This window comes from Hypanus sabinus, chromosome 11 (genome assembly GCF_030144855.1).
Source record: "Hypanus sabinus isolate sHypSab1 chromosome 11, sHypSab1.hap1, whole genome shotgun sequence".
In the NCBI taxonomy this organism is placed as follows: domain Eukaryota; kingdom Metazoa; phylum Chordata; class Chondrichthyes; order Myliobatiformes; family Dasyatidae; genus Hypanus; species Hypanus sabinus.
Window position 1 is genome coordinate 43,093,373 of NC_082716.1, and position 22,091 is coordinate 43,115,463.

At 39.3% G+C, this 22,091-nt stretch overlaps 2 protein-coding genes across 5 annotated transcripts in view; one reads left to right on the forward strand and one right to left on the reverse strand.

The window, feature by feature from the left end:
• Window positions 1–22,091, reverse strand: part of armh1 (armadillo like helical domain containing 1) — a 69,861-nt gene that overhangs the window by 47,112 nt on the left and 658 nt on the right. Inside the window, exon 1 of one of the 2 annotated variants that reach the window (XM_059984227.1) lies at window positions 481–614. The exons of the other annotated variant lie outside the window; for it this stretch is intronic. Within the exon in view, the coding sequence (XP_059840210.1) occupies window positions 481–493 (13 nt within the window). The 5' untranslated portion in view covers window positions 494–614. Of the gene's footprint in view, window positions 1–480; window positions 615–22,091 lie in introns of those variants that run through there. 2 annotated transcript variants of the gene reach the window in all.
• Window positions 27–10,826, forward strand: tmem53 (transmembrane protein 53). 3 transcript variants are annotated; one of them, XM_059984229.1, is made up of 3 exons: window positions 27–183; window positions 4,427–4,518; window positions 9,435–10,824. In XM_059984229.1, the coding sequence occupies exons 1-3, from the start codon at window positions 129–131 to the stop codon at window positions 10,122–10,124; spliced, it is 837 nt and encodes a 278-aa protein (XP_059840212.1). In that variant the 5' UTR covers window positions 27–128; the 3' UTR covers window positions 10,125–10,824. The 3 variants fall into 3 exon arrangements, with proteins under 3 accessions (XP_059840212.1, XP_059840213.1, XP_059840211.1); XM_059984230.1 differs by lacking the exon at window positions 27–183 and adding an exon at window positions 920–1,057 and having other exon boundaries at window positions 9,435–10,825; XM_059984228.1 differs by lacking the exon at window positions 27–183 and adding an exon at window positions 1,032–1,104 and having other exon boundaries at window positions 9,435–10,826.

The following is a 22,091-nucleotide window of genomic DNA, read 5'->3' on the forward strand; positions in this document are numbered from 1 at the left end:
TGGGGCGTGACCGGCGACCTGATGGCTGACAGTCTGTTTAAAGTTGTCGTTAAGGAAGTAGCGCAAGCCCTTTCTGTCAGAATTGGGTCATTTCAGGTTGACTGTCGTTTTCGGCCTGCCGTTCAACCATGGGCGACTCGGAGCTGGAGTACACCATCGTCTTTCCCGATCCCACCGTCTCAGGTAATTCAGCCTGATTCACTTAGATCTTTTTCACAAGGTAGCCTCCTCATGCGGCGTTTTGCCGAAACAGATTTAGGCTTTAGGCAGTTAGCAGTTAATCAAGGATCGGAAACAGATTTAATATCACCGGCGCCTCTGGTGAAACTCGTTAACTTCACGGCAGCAGCCGAGTGAAAATTTGAATTACGTTAAGTTTACACCAACGGTCAAGATGGCGCCTGGATGCAACGTCCCTTCGGCCGACATCCGCTAGATAGATAATGAAACCATGTATCTCACTTCTTTTGTGTCTTTTACCTTTGACTTTCATCTTGAATGTGTTTCCGGAACTGTTGGAGCCCCGTGATTTGAAGTTTGGAGACTATTACATCGTTCTGTAGTCTCCAAGAGAATTCCGAGAGGCAGAGGCTACGTGAGCGAAACTCAGGGCAAGAAGACCGCAGGATGGGCGTGAGCCGCTTAGCTGAACGTTGGTGCCCGCCCTTTGATCACTCTGCTGTCAGAGAGGGGAAACTGCCTTTTGATCGCCGGTGGGATCGCACTAACATGGAGAGGGGAAACTGCCTTTTGATCGCCGGTGGGATCGCACTACCATGGAGAGGGGAGACTGCCTTTTGATCGCCAGTGGGATCGCACTAACATGGAGAGGGGAGACTGCCTTTTGATCGCCGGCGGGATCGTTCTGCTGTGGAGAAGGGAAACAGCCTTTTGATCGCCGGTGGGATCGCAATACCATGGAGAGGGGAGACTGCCTTTTGATCGCCGGTGGGATCGTTCTGCTGTGGAGAGGGGAGACTGCCTTTTAATAGCTGGGAGATTGCTCTGCTGCCGAGGAGGGAAAGGCCAACTGCTATGCCTAGAGAATGTCATCCAGGTTTTCTGCATTTTGGATATGGACTTGGAATATTAGACTTTTTTTCAGTAATTTAGTTTTTTTAATATACTGTGTTTTTTGCTCGATCTTTCTGTGTATGTGTGTGTATATATGTATATATACATACATATACACACAGGGAAGGGGGATTTGGGTGTTGATGATTGTGCTGCCATTCTTTTCTTGGTTTCGCGGCTATCTGGAAAAGAAGAATTTCAGAGTGGTATACTTTGATAATAAATGAACTTTTGAACCTTTTTATTAAATAGTTAAATTTAAAATAAGTAGTGCAAAAAAATAAACAAGTAGTGAGGTAGTGTTCATGAGTTCAATGTGCATTTAGAAGGCAGAGGGGAAGAAACTTACTGAATCACTGAGTGTGTGCTTTCAGGCTTTTGTACCTCCTTTCTGATGGTACAAGTGGAAAGAGGATATATCCTGGGTGATGGGAATCCTTAATGATGAATACTGCCTTCCTAAGGCACCACTCCTTGAAGATGTCATTGGATACTAAGGAGGCTGATGGAGCTGACTAAATTTACACGTTTCTGCAATTTACTTCTATTTTCTGCAGTAGCCCGGCCCTACCAGATGAATCAAGAGTCAAGGATCAAGGATAGACTTTTTTTTGCAAAATACGTTTACATGTTTTAGGATTTTGCAGTAGTGTTGGCACAACATTCAACAATTATAAAAAATAAAGAATTATATAAAAATGAAATTTGAGGTTAAAGGAATAATATTTGTATAAATACAAAAAATGGCATTTGTAAAAGGTGTTTGCATGTTGTGACTGAGGTTATAGCTAGAGGGTAACTAGAACAGTTGATCAGATTACCTACCTGGGGGAAGACACATTTAAGATGCCATGAAGTTTTCAGATGACTAGCTGTATAGTACTTTCCATAAGGGAGCTTTTAGAAAAGGTAGTTTGCTGGGTGGGTAGTGTATGCAATTTTCTTCCTGTCTAATTCTTTACCTTGGACACATACAAGTCCTACAGTGATGGCACACTGAAGCCCATGACCTCTGCTGACCTGACAGTTTGCTGTAGTTTTGTATATTGTCAGAGGATGCTGTACCAAACCAGACAGTAATGGCAGATGTGAGGATGCTCTCTGTGGTGGCAGTGTAGAATTGAATTAATATATTCTGGGGAAGATAGAATTTTACCAACTGCCACAAAAAGTATATCCCCTGCTAAACCTTTTTGTTAATGAAGGAGATATCATTCTCCCATGTGAGGTCCTGCAAAATAATAATGTTCAGGAACCTGAATGTTGAAACAGTGCTAACTGTACAGTTGTTGATGAGTGGGTAGAGAGGAAATACATTTCTCTTAAAGTCAAAATGTATCTCCATGGTTTTGAGGGCATTCAGCTCCAAGTTTTTAGTCCAGTAACAGTGATATTGTCTGCAAACTTGATCAGTATAACTGACGGATCAACAGAGATGTTTATTAGCAAGTAGGGAAAACAGGAGGGGAGAGAACACACCCCTGTGGCACACCAATGCTGACTGAGCAGGATGTGGAGATGTAGTTCATTGTCCAGGGCCAGGGAACCTTTTTGCCAAGCTCAGCTTTGTAACACGGTAGCTGTGAGCTTCAACAGATCAGTGTTGTTTTGAGTAAGTTAAAACTTCCAACCAATATTCTTTGTTCAGTGTCTTATCATAAATGGAAACCAGTCTTCAGTTCTTAGTATAAATGACAAACAATAGTCAGTCTGAAGTTAAAAGGACAGCTTTGCAAATAAACAGCACTCTATAGAGCATAGACTATTAGTCCACAGTGCAGGGCTGGTTGAAATGTTATGTTAATTGGCCGGTTTCAAACCAGACAACACTGGTTAAGTTATTTAATCCAAGAAAGCTTGCAGACCAGATTAATACTACCTCATCCAGGCCATGCCATCTTCTAGCAGCTATCATCAGACAGGACGTATAGAAACTTGAAGTCCCACGCCACCAGATTCAAGCGCAGTTAATTCCCTTCAGTCATTCAGCTCTTGAAACAATGTGCACAACCCTAATCACTGTTCCAGTATAGCAATACCATAACCCCATTGACCACTTTGCACTACAGTGGACTTTGTCATTTTTTTGTTCTTATTATTGCCTTTCTTCTAAAAATTGTATATAGTGTTTAATCTGTGTTTATCTTGTGATTGTTGTGTCTAATGCTCTGTGCCTGTCATGCAGCTACAAGTTAAAATTTTACATGTACAGTACTTTTGCATATGACAACCATCTTGACTTTGACTTCAGCTTCTAGAATATTCAAGTGGCCCCTCAGTCGAATACTGAACTAAGTCTGGAGGAAATGGATGTGATGTTGAACAGTTTCACTGATGGCCTGCTCAGCTTACACCAAGTTGCTGATTCTGCTCCTGTTACCGGATCTAACTGGTGACTGGAGATCTTAACTACCCTCACGGTCCTGTGCCAGGAACTCCTGATTATTAAGATTCTACGAACAAAAATCAATGAGCTGAAATGTAAACTTCACTGAAGCAGATAGCTGAGTATTTCCAGCAATTTCAGGATATAATTTGGATTTCCACCATCCAATCCATTTTAATTTTCTAATGATTCACTGTCAGGACAAAAATTGCATGGTTCAGTACACTTAGACCATAAGACATAGGAGCAGAATTAGGCCATTCAGCCCATTGAGTCTGCTCTGCCGTTCAATTATGGCTGATCCTGGATCCCACGCAACCCCATTCACCTGTCCTCTCGCCATATCCTTTGATCCCCTGACTGATCATCAACCTATCAACTTCCATCTTAAATATATGTACGGACGTGGCCTCCACTGTAGTCTGTGGCAGAGCATTCCATAGATGTAGAAACTTTCTGCCTTTTGTAGTGTCCTTTGATTTATTTTGTGCTTATTGCTAATTTCCTTATCAGATGAGCAATCCATTCGCTCCAGATACTGCATTTTTGTATTTCTTACCTGACTACCTTGTAATATGATAGTTAACAAAAATTAGGATTTGGCAAAACAGAATTTTTGAGTATGTACTCTATTTGACCACAATCTAGTTTTTTTAAATCAAAATCTCTCTATTTCTCTATTACTTTCTACCCTTTTGATTGTTTTGATTATGGATTGCTTTGCACAGTGTTACTGAATATACAAGTATATCTTTCAAAAGCCTGCAATTAGCAGGACAGACTTTCATTCCAGTAAAAGTTCAACTGCAGTTTGAATGCTTAAAATGAGAAGAGAATATTGTAACCAATTTGATTACTATTACATGTTCTGTATCAGTCCATTTTAACAAACCTAGATCTATTCAGATTCCATTTTCTTAATACCTGTATTGTTGAAAAGAGAATATATGATTTTGTGTATTTTAGACCTTAAAGAAGACCCCGTGACAATTCTGTTGGGTTGGGCTGGCTGCCAAGACAAGCATTTAGCAAAATACAGCTATATCTACAAAAATCAGGTTGGTGTTGTGGATTATGTTTTTTCAAAATTGTTCAAGGTACACCTGTATTTAGTATGACAATATTTTTCAGATCGTATGTGTATACATTTTAAAGCTAAGTAAGACATTTGAATCCTCAAAGTAAGACAGACATCCATTTTTCCTTCCTACAATGACTGTTGACATTCAAATAAAATTTCCAGAAATCCCTAACAAAAAGTTAAAATCTGTGATGAGTGAAATGTATGGCAAATTCTCTGGCAGTGACTGGCTAGCTAGGTAGTTATCAATCTGGAGCATTAACCCTGTTTTTCACTCATCACAATATAATCTAATCTGCTAAATATTTGCAGTTTATCTGTTTCCATTTCAGTTCCAACATCTGCAGCAGCTTCCTTTTTGGGGATATAAGGAAGAGGAATTGAGTATATCATTCACATTCCCACTATGTAAAGTTTCCACAAAAGATTTCCACGGTTTCTTTATCTAATTAAATTAAATTGGTGTCCTCTGTTTACAGCCACTTGGAAATAACCCCTCTCTCCTTATTTACTCTATTTTGGGGTATTAAGATATCTTACTGATTTTTATGTGCTGGTATATTTTCAATATTGGAAGGAAGCAGTTCAGGTTATTATTTGAAATTATTAATATTCTAAGAATTTACAGCTTTTTTCTGTTATTTTCAACCAGAATTTTGCCCTTAGTTTCTAGAGACTGACAGTCAACTGAAACACTTATTATGTTTGTTTGCTGTGTTCATTTGATTCTGACAGCTCACAGTTTGGTACCATATGTCAAAATTTTCATTTTCTGTACCTTTACTATGCTGTTGTGAGTGAACCATTCCTCACTGGATTATAATTGGAGTATCAATTTAAATGGAGCTCAATTCCAAATTATAGCTGTTCTACATAAATGAGGTCTTCCATAGGTTGGTCAACTATCAATGTTACGTCCTAGTTGTGTATGTTGTTGGTGCAACACCATCAATCGATATAGAAGACAGTGTGCAGACTCAGCAGTACAAAATTGAGGACAATCAGCTACCCATGCAGCGGCCTCCCCCTCTCCATGCAGCTGATGAATCCAATGGAACAGCAGAGGCTGATACAGTTTTGCATCAGCAAGAGATGCCAGTCAGCATTCAACCCAATGTAGGACTGTCTTGAGGATTGCAGCTCTGGATTTTTCCTTGTCTTTACTCCCAAAACCTCCTCCATGAATGGGTATAGCCACAAGGCAGTAGAGGTTTGAGGTCAGAGTTTTCTCACTCCTAAATGTGCTGCCAAGCCTCATCTGCCTGAGCGACTGGGTTTAAGGTGCCAGTAACCCATCATTACCTGTTGCATGTCAGTAGAAATAGTTCTGCTGGGCTTAGTAGCTAAAACATGAATGTTAGGAGCTGGGTGTGGCTGCCAGAGGCTATTTGAGACACCTGCTATTGGAAGTATTTAATATGTAGTGGGAGCTTTTTCCACTCCCCCCTCCCCAATCCCAGCTACGATAACCTTAAGGAACCTCTTCAAAAAAAAGTAAGATTATTCTAACCTTTAATATTGCTCCTGCTCTGTAATTTGAAGTTCTTGCTCATTTAAGGTAGATTCTTAAGGTACTTTTATGATAGAATCACAAGGATGGTTACAAGTATGGAAATCAGTTATGCAGAAAGAGGAGGTGCATTAATGTTTATATTAGGCAGTTATTGGTGCATAAAATGTTTTGCCATGAGGGGAATATGCTTTGAGGGGAAAATAGAGGAATATCAAAGCAGGGACATTAACTTTGACTTATTTTTGTTTTGTTTTGTGGGGTACGATTGTTCAATTATATTATGTGTACCCCTATCTCATAGTTTTCTAGTAGTAATTGAGAAAGTAGCAGGAATGAAGATGTCATACTCTAACTGTAAAGGGGTTTGGTTTGGTGGAGTGTAGTTTAATATATTTAATATAATGTATACAGTATACATTCTCGGTCTCCTGAAACTCTCAGTCTCCACAGACATCCTCTAAACAGAATGAATGACAGACAAAAAAACCTTAAGAACTCCAAAGACCCCCACCCCATCCCATGCACAAGCAGCATCAATTGTCCCACTTCTCCTGCCCCCACTTGTTCTAGTATCAAGCATCAGCATGCACACCACCCACCATGCATACAACAGCAAAGCCCCCAAAGAGAGACCATGGTCTACATTACATTAAAACTAACTGTTCACTTCAATATTTCAGCATCCCATAGGCGCTGTCTCTCTCTCTCTCTCTCTCACTAACGATGGAGAGGCAGATATCTCCTTCCGCATCAAGAGGGGGGACGAGCAGTCACTCTTTCAATGTTACAGTCATCTGAAGCATTGTTTTTGTTTCAAGCTTCCCAACTTGAGAATCAGCAGCAAACTCTTACTCACCATTGAGTGTGCGTGTGTGAGAGGGAGAGAGAGATCATGTGCAAAGGCCTCCAAAAGCCGCTCACACTGTCTTCCCTGTTCCAGCTCCCACTATACTTCAGTTCAAGACACCAACAAGAATTCATGCCCATAGGGCCACACGTCTGCACCCCAAAGGTGCCTGACTTCAGACCAAACCTGGACATATCGAAAAATGCTACTGATCGGCAAGCAAGGAGTACGGAAACATGTCATCATGCAGGACCGCAGTTTGAGTGTCACTGTAGATCAAAGACCCCAACAGGTCTCCAGCCACCCTGCAAAGGAAAATAGGGACATTAGAAGAGGAAGAATTTAACTGTTATGGTTTTGGGTTTTTTCTTAAAAAGGATATATTTTCCATAGAAGAATAGCAAAAGAGTCATTGGACTGGTTCCAGAAATTCTTTTATTTACTGGACATTCTTTCGACAGAGTTGTACCTCCTATAGAGGAGATGCTATGGAAACCTATTAAAAATTTTGCAGGAAGGATGAGTTCTAAAACAGTAAGTCGCTTAGAGAAAAGATAGACAATTCGGACAGAGATGATAAAAAATTTCTTCATTGAGAAGATGGGCAAGTCTTTGGAATTCTCTACACTGAAGGACTGTGAAGGCTCGGTTATTGAACTCATTCAAACAAGGTTTGTGTAGATTTCTGAATATTATGGAAATCAAGGGACGTGAAGAAAACAGGAAAATGGCAGTGACATAGAAAACCAGGCAAAGGCTGTAAAGAATAGTAGACAGGTTCAAAGGGCTTCTCTATGATCTTCTCCTGCTTCTAATGTTTATGTTCTTAGTTCTGTTCATTTTATTTTTTATCCACCTGTTCGCAACTCTCCTCAAAATGTAACATTCCCCATAATCCATGTTATGTTTTCCCCAAAGTTCTTATAAAAACAAGAGCTGACCTTTTGCACCTTAGTTTCTAAACTAGTTCTTCATCTTTTGGTCTGCTATTTAGAAATTGGTTTTCTCAGAAGATTGGAAAGCAATCTGTGTCCCAGAAATTTGCCAGGAGGCTTGTTAAAAGATTCACCTGACTCCACTTTTATTGAGATGATGAAGGCAGGGCAATAAGCATTGTCCATATGGACTTTAGTAAGGCATTTAACATGATTCCGAATAGTAGGTTGGTCTAGGAATAAAGGCAGATGGAATTCAAGATGAGCTGGCTAAATGGAGCCAAAATTTGCATGGTGATAGATGACAGAGGGTGGTGGGAAGATACTTTTCTGATTAGAAGTCTGTGGTCACTGTTCTTGCAAAAGAAGCTGTGCTGGAACTCTGCATGTGTATCGTCTGTATTAATGACTTGTTTGTGAATGTAGGAGGTATGACTAGTAAGTCTGCAATGACACGGAAGGTAGGGATGTTATGGACGGTGAGGAAGGTTGGCCAAGGACAAGGATATTGATCAGATGGAAAGTTGGGTAGAGCATTGCAGATGTAATTAAAACCTGACGAAAGTTACGTGATGAAATTTTGGACTCTCAAGGGTAGATGTGCAGTAAATGGTCAGGTGCTAAAGAATGTTGATGAAAAGAGAGACTTTAGGTTTCAAGTTACTAGTTTATGACAAAGTATAAAAATTGTTAAGTTGCAACTTTACAATCCACAGTTAGACTGTACTTGAAGTACTGTGTGAAGTTCCAGTCACCACACTATAGGAAGATGTGGTGAACTGGAGAGTGTGCAGTGGCAATTCTCCAGCATGTATCCTAGAACGGAGAACTTCATTTATGGAGACAGATGGAGAAGCTGGGTATGTTTCCTTGGAGGCAAGATGCTGAGGAGAGATCTGATAGTGATTGATGTATTATACAAGGCACAGAAAGGTAGAATCATTTTTACTATTTACAATAGTGGTGTCAAAAACAATTGGACTTGGATTAAGGTGAGAAGGAGCTTTGAATATGATTTAAGGAGAATTTTTTAAGAATATAGTAAATAGTTGGTATCTGGAACTTGCTTTCAGTGCAGGTGGTGGCGTCAGATACAGTCATCACAGTTAAGAGACACTTAGATCGAACCTTAAATGATACAGGTCTAGTGTGGGCAAATGCGATTAGTGTAAATGGACAAAATAGTCAGTGGTGGGCTGAAAGACCTGTTTCTATCCATATAACACAATGATTCTATGACTGAAGATGCTGATCACTTGAATAAAACTATCCATAGTATAACAGATATGACTCTTTCACTAGGCTATTTATGGTGGGAGTTATTTTCAATTGTTTTCAACAATAAAAAAATTAGTTATTTACCACATTATTATTTCCACCCCCCCACCACTCTCCAAGCTGCATCTGAGAGGCTCAATCTTAGAGCATTTTAAAGCAATAAACATTCCGTTTTTGCTTTATTTCTAAGACATTGAAAATCCTTGGTTATTATGAAGTTGTGTCATCTTTTCATCTCTTAAACAACATATTCACCAAGAAATTGTAATGGATGTTTTCTATGTCATCTATTGAAATATTTTTTTAAACTTTTGTTGCAGGGCTGTGTAGTTCTCAGGTATCCTACTCCATGGCAAGAGATATTTTTCCCTGGAATCTTCAGTAAAAATCTCCATTACACAGCAAGAAAACTACTAGATCTTCTGTTTGACATCGGCATAGAAGAGCATCCGATTTTGTTCCATGTTTTTAGTAATGCTGGCAGCATGCTATATTGCCGGATTGTTGAACTTTTTAACCAACCTGAAACTAAGTATGCGAAGTTAAATGTTGTAGGGGCTATTTTTGATAGTGCACCTGGAGATAAGAACTTACTAGGTGGTATTCGTGCTCTGAATACAGTTTTGAGACCTTCCATCAACATTTTTGCAAGGTGCTTTGCTATTCTTATTTTCACATTGACTGCATTCTTTCGGGTTTTGTTCTATCCAGTCACGCGATTTATTTCCCTGTCGTTCTATGATGCTTTGAAAGCAGAACCTTCAAGATGGCCTCAACTTTTCTTGTATTCAAAAGCAGATGAAATAATTTCTTACAAAGATATCGAGAGAATGATCAAAGCTAGAAAGTTGTTAAATATTGAAGTGCAATCTATGGATTTTATCACTTCACAGCATGTAAGCCATTTTAAAATGTTTCCTGATAAGTATTCCAGCAAGTGCATCAGTTTCTTTAAGAGATGCATTCAGCTACATTTGACTGATTCTTTAAGAAAGAATTTAATGCAATGAGCAAGTCATAGCCCAATGCAGCAAATATGTTGTTCCAATTGGCTTCAGTGCATTTGGTTTGTGGGTGGGTGGGGGTGTTGGGTTGGCACAAGAGGGAAAGAGAAAGAAAGGATATGATATTGATCAGTGTCCTATACCAGAATTGTTACTTAACATTTCCCATGTTAATTTTAACAAATTTAAACAAGCTGCTGATGCTTTTTGTTTTGATTCTGATTTACAAAAGCTATTTTATTAAGGTTTTGGAGGCTCTCAGCACCCAGCCAGCTTGTCAGCATCTTCAAGAATTGGGTGACAAAGTGAGGTAGACTAAAGTTCTTCACAGTTCTTGTGGTGGACTACATATACCTGTCTGGACACGCCCCCCCTCCCCCGCTGACTGCTCCTGTGGCTCCTCCCACTGACCGTGGCTCCTCCCACAGACCCCGGTAGAAAGGCGATTGGAGACACAGCCCCGGCTTCAATCTCCAGGATGTAGTGTGGTGGTCAATTGCTGCTTGTTCTTTCTTTCAGCCAACAAAACCCTACATCTCGCCTCACATCTCCAAGAGTTATTGATGGTGCATCAGTTCTCAACAGCTCTTGGCTCAGATATGTCAATTTAAGATGGTTTAATACCACTTCCTGTAGTAAGTGAAAAGTCGAATGAAATAATTGTTACTCTGGATCCGATGCAGCACAAAAAAAAAATCACAATAAAATAAAGAACACAATAAACAAATATATAAGATAGCTTGTATACATAGATCGATTGCGTGTCCATAAGGTAACTGACAAAAGATGATAAAGTAGTGGTGGTTGGGTGCATGGAGGGGTGGTTTAGTGGGCGGAGGTGTCAATCAACCATGCTGCTTGGGGAAAGTAACTGTTTTTAAGTCTGGTGGTCCTGACATGGATGCCATGTAGCCTCCTCTCTGATGGAAGTGGGACCAACAGTCCATGTGTAGAATAGATGGGATTCATCATGATACTAGTCCTTTCCAGCACCTTTCTGTATACATATCCTGACGGCAGGTAGACTGGTGCCGCTGATGTACGGGGCAGTTTTTTTAATTATTATTGATTTTTTTAATGCATTTTCTACAATACTACAAATTTAAAAAACCCAAACCAAAATAAAAAATTAATACAGTGCAAAATAAACATACAATAATATAATACAAAAAAGATAATTGAGAAAGCACCCAAATTGAAGTCATGTAAAGTTAGTATCCTCCCCAAGCCCCACAACAACAAAAAAACTCCAGACCAACCACAACACAATATAGAGAATATAAATCAGGACATTCAAACCCCCAAAACTGTAAATACACTTGAAAACAAGATAATAATGCCTACTACCAAAAAAAAAGAGCTGAAAGTAAGGGAATGAAAAAAAACCTTAATTAAGAGGAAAGTTATGAAAGTACTCAATAAAAGGTCCCCAGACCTTATGAAACTTTATATCCGAATTAAGAACTGAATAACGAATTTTTTCAAGGTCTAAACAGGACATAATATCATTAAGCCATTGAGCATGCGTGGGCAGGGCAACATCTCTCCATCTAAGGAGGATTAGACGTCTAGCCAGGAGAGAAGCAAAAGATAATATTCGACACTTAGTCGAACTCAAACGTATATCTGTCTCACCCAAAAAACCAAACAGAGCAATTAAAGGGTTAGGTTCTAAGTGGTGATTCAGAATACAGGATAAAGTTATAAAAACATTTTCCAAAATTTCTCTAAACTAGGACAGGACCAGTATATATGAATAAGAGAAGCCTCGCCCCTTTTGCATTTATCACGAAGAGGACTAATATCAGGGTAAAATCGAGATAATTTAGATTTAGACATATGGGCTCTATGAACAATCTTAAACTGTAAAAGGCAATGGTGAGCACAAAGAGAGGTTGAATTAACTGATTTGAGAATGGAGTCCCAAATCTCATCAGATAAAGAGATATTTAAATCATGCTCCCAAGCCAATCTAATTTTATCCACAGGGGCATGCCATAAGAATGCTAATTTATCACGAATAAATGATATTAAACCTTTACCCAGTGGATTAATAGAAAGAAAGAAATCATAACATTTTTCTCGGGCATTTCAGGGAAGTTAGAAATTAAAGGATTGATAAAGTGTCTAATTTGGAGATATCTAAAAAAATGGGCATTAGGCAGATTGAACTTAGCAGAGAGCTGTTGAAAGGATGCGTAGTGATTATCGATAAAAAGATCAAAATGTCTAATGCCCTTTCTATGCCAATCATAGAATGTTGAGTCATACATAGTAGGTAAAAAAAAGGTGATTATGTAAGATAGGACTAGAAAGGGAAAAACCATAAAATTTCCTAAACTGGGCCCATATTGGCAAAGTGTGTCTGACAAGAGGATTAACAATTAGTCTAGATAAATCTTTTGTGGAATTCAACTCCATTGCCACCCAATTAGGGCACTTGGGCTGGCTATGAAAAAACGAGCAAAAGGTAGTACAATGCATGTTAGCTGCCCAGTAATATAAACAAAAGTTAGATAAGGCCATGCCACCCTCTTTCTTAGATTTTTGAAGATAAACTTTATTAATTGTAGAACGCTTATTCTTCCACAGAAGGAATCAAAAAAGGTTTTAGGAATAAAAATTAGGATAGATTGAAATAAATATAAAAATTTAGGGAGAACATACATTTTAACAACATTAATACGACCTACCAAGGACATAGAGGTGATCATTGTGACAGACTCTGTTTTGTAGTATATAAAAGATTGGCAAAATTTTCACAAAATAGATCTTTAAACTTCCTTGTAACTGTAATCCCAAGGTAAGTAAATTGATTATGAACTACTTTAAAGGGGAGGTCATGAAATGCTAATTCTTGTGCTTCTTTATTAATTGGGAAAAGTTCACTCTTATGTAAATTAAATTTATAGCCAGAAAACTGGCTAAACTGATCAAGAAGTGAAAACATTGGAGGTAAGGATGTGGACAGATTTGAAAGAAAAAGTAATAAATCATCAGCATAAAGAGAAACTTTATGCTCAACACCCCCTCTCCAGATCCCGGTCAGTTCAGGACAGCTTCGGAATGCTATCGCCAGAGGTTCTATAGCCAAATCAAAGAGAAAGGGACTTAAAGGGCATCCTTGACGGGTGCCATGTTTGAGGTTAAATAACTGGGATTGCTGAAAATTAGTCAAAACAGAGGCAGTAGGACACAGATACAGCAATTTGATCCAAGAGATAAAACTTTGACCAAAGTCAAATTTTTCTAAAACTGCAAAGAGGTAGTTCCACTCTATACGATCAAATGCTTTCTCTGCATCAAGAGAAATAACACATTCAGGAATCCCAGTTGAAGGTGAATATAAAATGTTAAATGAACGCCGAATGTTAAAAAAGATGGTTTTTAATAAAACCAGTTTGATCATCCGAAATAATAGAGGGAACAACAGTTTCTAATCTATGAGCCAAAACTTTGGCCAAGATTTTAACATCAACATTAAGCAAAGAATTCGGCCTGTAGGAGGAACACTCTGTTGGGTCTTTACCCTTTTTTAATAAAAGAATAATAGATGCCTCATTAAAAGAGGGTGGCAATTTACCATAATTAAACAAGTCAGATAGTACTGAAAGTAACTGAGGAGAAAGGAGTGAAGAGAATGATTTATAAAATTCTATGGGGAACCCATCAGGTCCAGGAGATTTTCCTGAAGACAATGCAGAAATTGCAAAAGATATTTCTTCTGATGATATAGGCTCATTAAGTTTGGCTTTAAAATCAGATGAAAGCGAAGGAATATTCAAATTATTTAAGAAAAGATCAACAGAAATATTCTCATTCAGAGATTCAGAGGAGTAAAACCGAGTAAAAATTTTTAAATACATCATTGATTCTAAGTGATCCGATGTAAAATCCCCATTCTCCTTCCGGATCTTTGTAATTATGTTGTTTAGCTTTAGAACGCCTCAGCTGATTGACTAGAAATTTACCAGATTTGTCACCATGAATATAAAAGTGACTCTTACTTTCAAGAAGTTGGCGTTCAACAGGTTGAGTAGACAGAAGATCAAATTTAGTATGAAGTTCTACATGCTTCTTGTATAATTCAGGATTATTAGTTCGAGCATACAATTGATCTAATTCTTTAATCTGATTAATTAGGTCTAATCAATCTATACAGGACTTTCTATTAAGATTTGCTGTATAAGAGATTACTTGACCCCTCAAATATGCTTTCATGGCATCCCAGACAACCTGGGATGACATTTCAGATGATGTATTAGTGTTAAAATAAAAAGTTATCTGATCCTTAATAAATTTTAGAAAATCATCATCCGATAATAAAGTTGAGTTAAAACACCAGTGTTTAGTCCTCTGAAGGAGACCAGGAAAGTTTAAAGACAAAGTAATTGGGGCATGATCAGAAATCAGTATACTCTGATAATCACAAGAATAGACAAATGGAATAAGATGATTATCAAGTAAAAAATAGTCAATTCTAGTAAAGGTATGGTGAACATGTGAAAAAAAAAGAATAATCTTTCTCAGTACGATGAAGGAAGCGCCATATATCTGAGATACCATAATTAGAAAGAAAAGAGTGAATAGCTAAAGCAGATTTAGTAGGTGATCTAGTAACAGAGGACGATTGATCCAAATTAGGATCTAACCAACAATTAAAGTCGCCACCCAGTATAAGAGAATATGAATTTAAATCTGGTAGTGAGGAGAAAAAACATTCAAAAAAATTAACATCATCAAAATTGGGAGCATACAGGTTTGCTCCCAACTTTATAACCATATATAACCATATAACAATCACAGCATGAAAACAGGCCATCTTGGCCCTCCTAGTCCATGCCGAACCCTTAATCTCACCTAGTCCCACCTACCCGCACTCAGCCCATAACCCTCCACTCCTTTCCTGTCCATATACCTATCCAATTTTACCTTAAATGACACAACTGAATTGGCCTCTACTACTTCTACAGGAAGCTCATTCCACACAGCTATCACTCTTTGAGTAAAGAAATACCCCCTCGTGTTTCCCTTAAACTTCTGCCTCCTAACTCTCAAATCATGTCCTCTAGTTTGAATCTCCCCTACTCTCAATGGAAACAGCCTGTTCATGTCAACTCTATCTATCCCTCTCAAAATTTTAAATACCTCGATCAAATCCCCCCTCAACCTTCTACGCTCCAATGAATAGAGACCTAACTTGTTCAACCTTTCTCTGTAACTTAATTGCTGAAACCCAGGTAACATCCTAGTAAATCGTCTCTGCACTCTCTCTAATTTATTGATATCTTTCCTATAATTCGGTGACCAGAACTGCACACAATATTCCAAATTTGGCCTTACCAATGCCTTGTACAACTTTAGCATTACATCCCAACTTCTGTACTCAATGCTTTGATTTATAAAGGCCAGCGTTCCAAAAGCCCTCTTCACCACCCTATCTACATGAGACTCCACTTTCAGGGAACTATGCACAGTTATTCCTAGTATTATATAATTTACCAGAAATGATAATAAAACGGCCATTTGTATCAGATATCTTATTATGGAGTTCAAAAGGAATATTTGAATTAATAAGGATGGACCCCCCCCCCCCCAAGCTTTGGCGGCAAAGGAGGAATGAAAATGCTGACCCGCCCACTTTGATAAAAGCCGAGAATGATCAAAACTATGAATATGAGTTTCTTGAGGGAAAGCAATGTCAGCTTTGAGTTGTTTAATATGAGAGAAGACCTTTTAACAGGATGATTCAATCCCTTTACATTCCAGCTCACAAATTTAAGTGTATTAACCATTATCAATTGTTAGTGCATAGAAGGTAGCAGGCATACAAAAAATCAAACAGTACAATAACAGTCTGGGAGCAAAAATGTAAACATAAATCAGTAGAATCAGGACAGAGACATGTCCTGAATAACAAGGGAAAACAAAAGAAACAGTGAGTAGTGTTGGAACTGGAGAACTCACACCACCCTCGCAACCCAAAACTAGATGGCTACCCAAAAAAGCAGCTAGCTCTACAAAAAATATTAACCCAAAAATGACTTCCAGTTCTGTATTGTTAATAAAGGTTCCGTATATATAATACAGCAAATAATAGCTAATTTATGCACTAGAGAGCAAAATTACAAATAGGAACAACTTCATCAGAAAAGGGATAAAACTTAATACAAAAAAAAATCAGAAAAGAAAACTAACCTACCCGCGAGAAACTATGAAAGATTGAAAGAAAAAAAATTTTAAAAAGGGGGGGGAGAAAGGGGGAAATTATAAAATTAAAGAGAGTACTTACCAGCCGTTTACAAAAAAAGCAAATCTTATATTATAAATCAACCAACAGGGAGGCCTTCAATAAAAAAACTCCAAGCCTCCACAACAAATTGAGATCAATTGTAGTTCTCTATAGATAAAGTTATACAGAAGTAAAATAAATTACACAGGGTAAAATCTAAAAGTCTACAGGGAAACATTAAACTTAAATCATCTATTTAGGAAAAACGCACCAAGTCCAGGGAGAGATTAACTAGAGCCCTTAGAATCTCAATAGTTAATGTCTGAATTATGCAAGTAAAGTCTGAGTTCGGAAAAAAGAACTTTACTTCGAAAAGTACTTATCAGCCATTTTAGAAAGTCAGACCGGTTCCGAAGAAGGCAAGATGGCTGGAAGATTTCCAACAAACAACTCAGCCTCCTTCACTGATTTAAACCACTTATATTCTCCAGTAGTAAGCGTAATTCGAAGATCGGCTGGATTTCGAAGAAAAGGTCTGAATCCACGATCGAAAAGCACTTCCATTATGCCTTTAAACTCAGCACGCATCTTCAGAACCTGGGGGGCATAATCTTCCACAAAACAAATATTCATGTTTTGAAAAACAAAAGTACTTCTGTGGCGTGCCTCCATAATCAAACGGTTTTTCACCTGTTATCGATGAAAGCATAAAATAATTGGCCGTGGACGGGAACCCAAAATTGCTCGAGGAACATAAATCCTGTGAGCCCTTTCTAGCTCAGTTGGAGTCAGAAGAAATTCTTTCCCGAAAATCTCACAGAGAAAAGAAGAGAAAAATTCAACGGAAGAGCCCTTTTCAGTGGCCTCTGGCAAACCAAGGATTCGTAGATTGCAACGTCTGCTCCGATTTTCAAGATCCACAATTTTGGAAGTAAGTTTACTGTTCTTCTCCGCTAGGTTGGAGCAGAAAGTTTCGAGATGTTGAACACGGCGTTCTAAATCTTCAGAGGTTAGGTCGATGCGAGATAAATGTTCAGCATGGTCATCCATTCTGGCATTAATCTGATCCAATTTTGATTCCAGCTGATTGATAGAAGTTCTAAATTCAGTTTTGATATCCGTTAAAGTATCTTGTCGATGTTGTTCCAAAATAGCAAGAATCTCAGCTGACAGAGCCGTGGAAGTTTCTTTTTTTTTCCAATTTTAGTACCTTTTGTAGCCATTATGAGATAGATGTATTCGCAGGCAGATAAAAGAAAAACTAATAAAATGACAAACTAAGGTTTAAAAAGGGAGACATATAGTGCAAAGATAAGAAGTTTAACAGAGCAAAAGTTTGAAGCGACTAAACAATCGCCATCTTACCGGAAGTCCCGGCAGTTTTTACTACCCACTGCAGAGTCTTCCTGTCTGCCACTATGCAGTTCCATGTACTGATCCATGCTCTACGTTCATCCCCTTTATTCCTAATACTCCTAGCGTTGAAATAGACACATTTCAACCCCTCTTAACTGGCTACATTTGTTTTGTCCCTGCCCTTCCTCACTAACTCTGAACACATAGCATCATGCCCTTGTCCTTCTACCCTCACCTCTGCACTCTCATTCTGATTCCCACCTCCCTGCCAAACTAGTTTAAACCCTCCCCAACAGCTCCAGCGAACCTGCCCGCTAGGATATAGTCCCTTTCCAATTCAGGTGCAGCCCATCCTTTCTGTACAGGTCAGACCGTCCCCAGAAGAGTTCCCAATGATACAGAAATCTGAACCCCTGCCCCCTACACCAACTCTTCAGCCATGCATTCATCTGCCATAACTTCCTGTTCCTAACCGCTCTGTCTCATGGCACAGGCAGCAATCCCGAGATTACCACCTTTGAGGTCTTGCTTTTTAACTTCTTTCTTATCCTTACTCCTGTCTATGTCATTGGTCCTCACGTGGACCACGACATCTGGCTGCTGACCCTCTCTCTTGAGAATACCAAGAACTCGATCCGCGATATCACTGACCCTGACACCAGGGAGGCAACAGACCATCCGGGATTTTCGATCTCTCCCACCAAACCTCTTATCTGTCCCCCTAACTATCAAATCCCCTATCACTACTGCTGTCCTCTTTTCCCTCCTTCCTTACTGAGCTGAGGGTCCAGTCTCAGTGCCAGAGACTTGACCACTACAACTTGCCCCTGGTAGGTCATCCCCACCAATAGTATCCAAAACGGTATACTTATTGTTGATGGGAACGCCCACAGGGGTGCTCTGCTCATTCTGTCTATTCCCCTTCCCTCTCCTGACAGTCATCCAGTTATCTGTCTCCTGACTTTTAGGGGTGACTGTCTCCCTGAAACTCCGATCTATTACTGCCTCTGCCTCCCGAATGATCCGAAGTTCATCCTGCTCCAGCTCCCTAACTTGGTTTGTCAGGAGCTGTAGCTGGATGCACCTTTTGCAGGTGTAGTCATCAGAGATAATTGTGCTGTCCCTGACTTCCCACATCCTACAATCGGAGCACTGGACTTCCCTATCTACTGCCTCCATTACCAACTCCTAAGTTAATTAAAGAAACTTACCTGGCCTTACCTCTGTGGGAGCAAGCTCATCCTCTGCCTCTTCTCACTGAAGCCTCTCAAGTCAAAGCTCCACTTCTTCACTGGGCGCTCTGCTTGAGCTACCCCTCTTTTTATTTGTTTGAGCTTTTCAATTTTCGATTGCCCAATCAAACTGCTTGGTCACCTGACCTCGATTGCTCAATCGTCTGCTTTCCGCTGAGTCTGAGCTATTCAAATCTTGATTGCCCAATCCAACTGCCAAAACTTCTCGAGCCAAAGCCTCAAAGCTCCACTCCTTCACTGACCCACTCACTCACTGGCCTACTGCACAGTGATGTCGCTTGTGTGGATGCTTTCCACTGCACATCTGTTAGTGACAATGAGTATGGCCATGCATAGTCCAGCTCTCCACAACCTCAGAAAGTAGAGGTGTTGTTGAGCTTTCCTGACTGTGTAGGATGTGTTCTGGGACTATGAGAGGTTGTGTGAGATGTGCATTCCCAGGATTTTGAAACTGCATGCAGTTTCCTCTGCAGTGCCATCAAAATAAAAGGGGGGGGGGCTCTTCTGAAGTCGATAACCATAGCCTTTGTCTTCTTTACATTGAGGAAGAGTTTATTTTCCTGGCACCAAGGCTTAGCTCTTTCACCTCCTCTTTGTAAGCTATCTTCATACCTGTATTGTAATGATTTTTAGTACCCAAATATTTTGAAACATGGAAGTGTTTTTTGAAGTCGGATCAAACAAGCACTCTGAATTTGATGTAGTTTATGCTCTGATTATACATGGTAAACCAAGCATTAGCTTATTTTTGTTTACACACGAGGCCAGAAGTAAATGGAGGCAGGAATAGGCCATTAGGCACATCGAGCCTGCCCAATTGTTTAATATGACTCCAGATTATCTCTACTGGCCTCAACTCCTAAATGTGCCATTTCTCCATGCCCTCATCGCAAAACTATCCACTTTAAATACATCTAATGATCCAGCTTCCACAACCTATTGGGACAGAGAATTCCAGAGATATATCGCACTCTGAGGCAGGAATAATTTAATACTTTGTGTAAAAATAATAGTTCAATATTCTGAATCATTCATAGACTGAGGAGGTTTCTAACTAATTAATTCCCTACTTGTGAAGATAGCAAGATTAGCAGTTACTGTTATCTATGATTGGGAATATGGTGCTTTGTCTTTTCCCCCAGACCACTACAAACCCTGTGCTGTGATCTGTGCTCCTACTTTGTTGGCAGGTTGGTATTTTCAAAAATTTAACCTAGCAATGAATGCCAAAGCAGAAAAAAAGTATGAACTGGAGAAGATGCAAGATCATGCTATGTAGTTGCTATATCCTGCTTTTCATTCTTCCAGTGGAAGTTAGGGATTTTAATATGTCTGTGAATATAGCTGTGGTGAGATACTGAAGTAGTCTGCAGATTGATTGTCATTCAATGTTTTTTTCTTACTCAAATCATATTGTGAGTAGCTTCCTGAAGTCATTCAACCCTTTGTTACTGAGTTAGTGAGTTACATAGAACAGAAGCAGGTCCTACAGCTCAATTTATCCATGCCAACTAGATTATCTGGAGTTTGCCACATTCTCCCACGATTGGCTCACATTCCTCTAATCCATGTAAGACATTTAGACAGCTGTCCGTCTCTTTCATATCCCTACCACTTCCCCTTGCAGCTCATTACACATGACCACCATCTTCAGATCCTTTTTAAATCTTTCCTCTCCTTAAACCTGTTGGGGGGGGGGGGGGGAGGGGAAAGGCTGTGACCATTCTCTTCATTATGCCCCTCATGATTTTATAAATCTCTTTTAAGGTCACCTCTCAACCTCCTGCACCCCAGATTAAAAAGTCCTAGCCTATCCAGTCTCTGCTTACAGCTTATCCTCCAGTCCTTCTTCATATCTTCTGCACCCTTTCCAACTTGATTTACTGCCAAGACAAAAACTGTGCAAGTATTCCAATTGCAGCCTTACCAATGTCTTGTACATGATACAATATGTACCCCAGCTCATCATGATATCCCAACTCTTGAATTCAGTGTCCTTCCTATGAAGGCAAGCATGCCAAATGCCTTCTTCACCTTACTGTCTGTGTCTCTACTTTGAGGGAGCTATGTATCTGTACTCCTAGGTCCCGCTGTTCTACAGTACTTCCCAGGGCCGTGCCATTTACTGTTTAAGCCTTACCTTGGTTTAACTTAGCAAAGTACAACACTTTTCATTTTTCCAAATCAAATTTCATTGACCCACTTCTCAAGTGGGTCTTCAACTCTTTGTAGACTTGAATAGTCCTCTTTACTGTTCACTACACCACCAATTTTGATGTCATCCAGAAACTTATCACATAGATAACATTGTCATCCAAATTGATGACAAACAACAAAAGACTGAACATCAGTCCATGGTAGACACTGCTGGCTACAGGCATCCAATCTGAAAAACAACCATTCAGTCCCACCTACTGACTCTGTTCACCAAACCAATTTTGTATCTAACTGGCTCTGTTATCTAACTTTCCAGACCAGTATACCACGTGAAATCTTTCTTGTCAAAAACTTTGATAAAACCCATGCAGACCATGTCTACCATCCTGCCTTCATCAGTCATCTTTTTTCCTTCTTCAGTCAAATTTATGAGACTTCATTTCCCCATGTATAGAACCATGTTGACTATCCCTAATCAGTTCTTGCCTTTCCAATTCAGATACTAGATCGTTTGTCTCAGAATTCCCTCCAATAACTTTCCCACCACTGATAATAGGCTCAACGGCCTTTACTTTCCCAGCTTGTCCTTGCAGCCTTTCTTGTAAAAAGGCACAACTTTAGCGCACTCCTGTCTTCCAGTACCTCCCCAACTGAGAAAAATACAAATATCTCTACCAGGATCCTTGCAATTTCTTTTCTAGCTTCCCACAAAATCCTAGCATACATTTGGCCCTTTAAGTCTGCCTGCAACTCCTGTTTTGTCATGTGAATATGTTCCAAAACATCACTATTCATATCCTTTAACTCTTTAGCTTCTATTATCTTCTCCACAGTAAATACAGATGACAAATATTAATTTATATTCTCACTCTTCCCTTGTGATTCCACAACCCTTTTGTTTGTAGAATCTCTTAGGATTCTCCTTTAACTTGTTTACTAGGGCTATCTAATGTCTTTTTGCCCTCCTGATTTTCC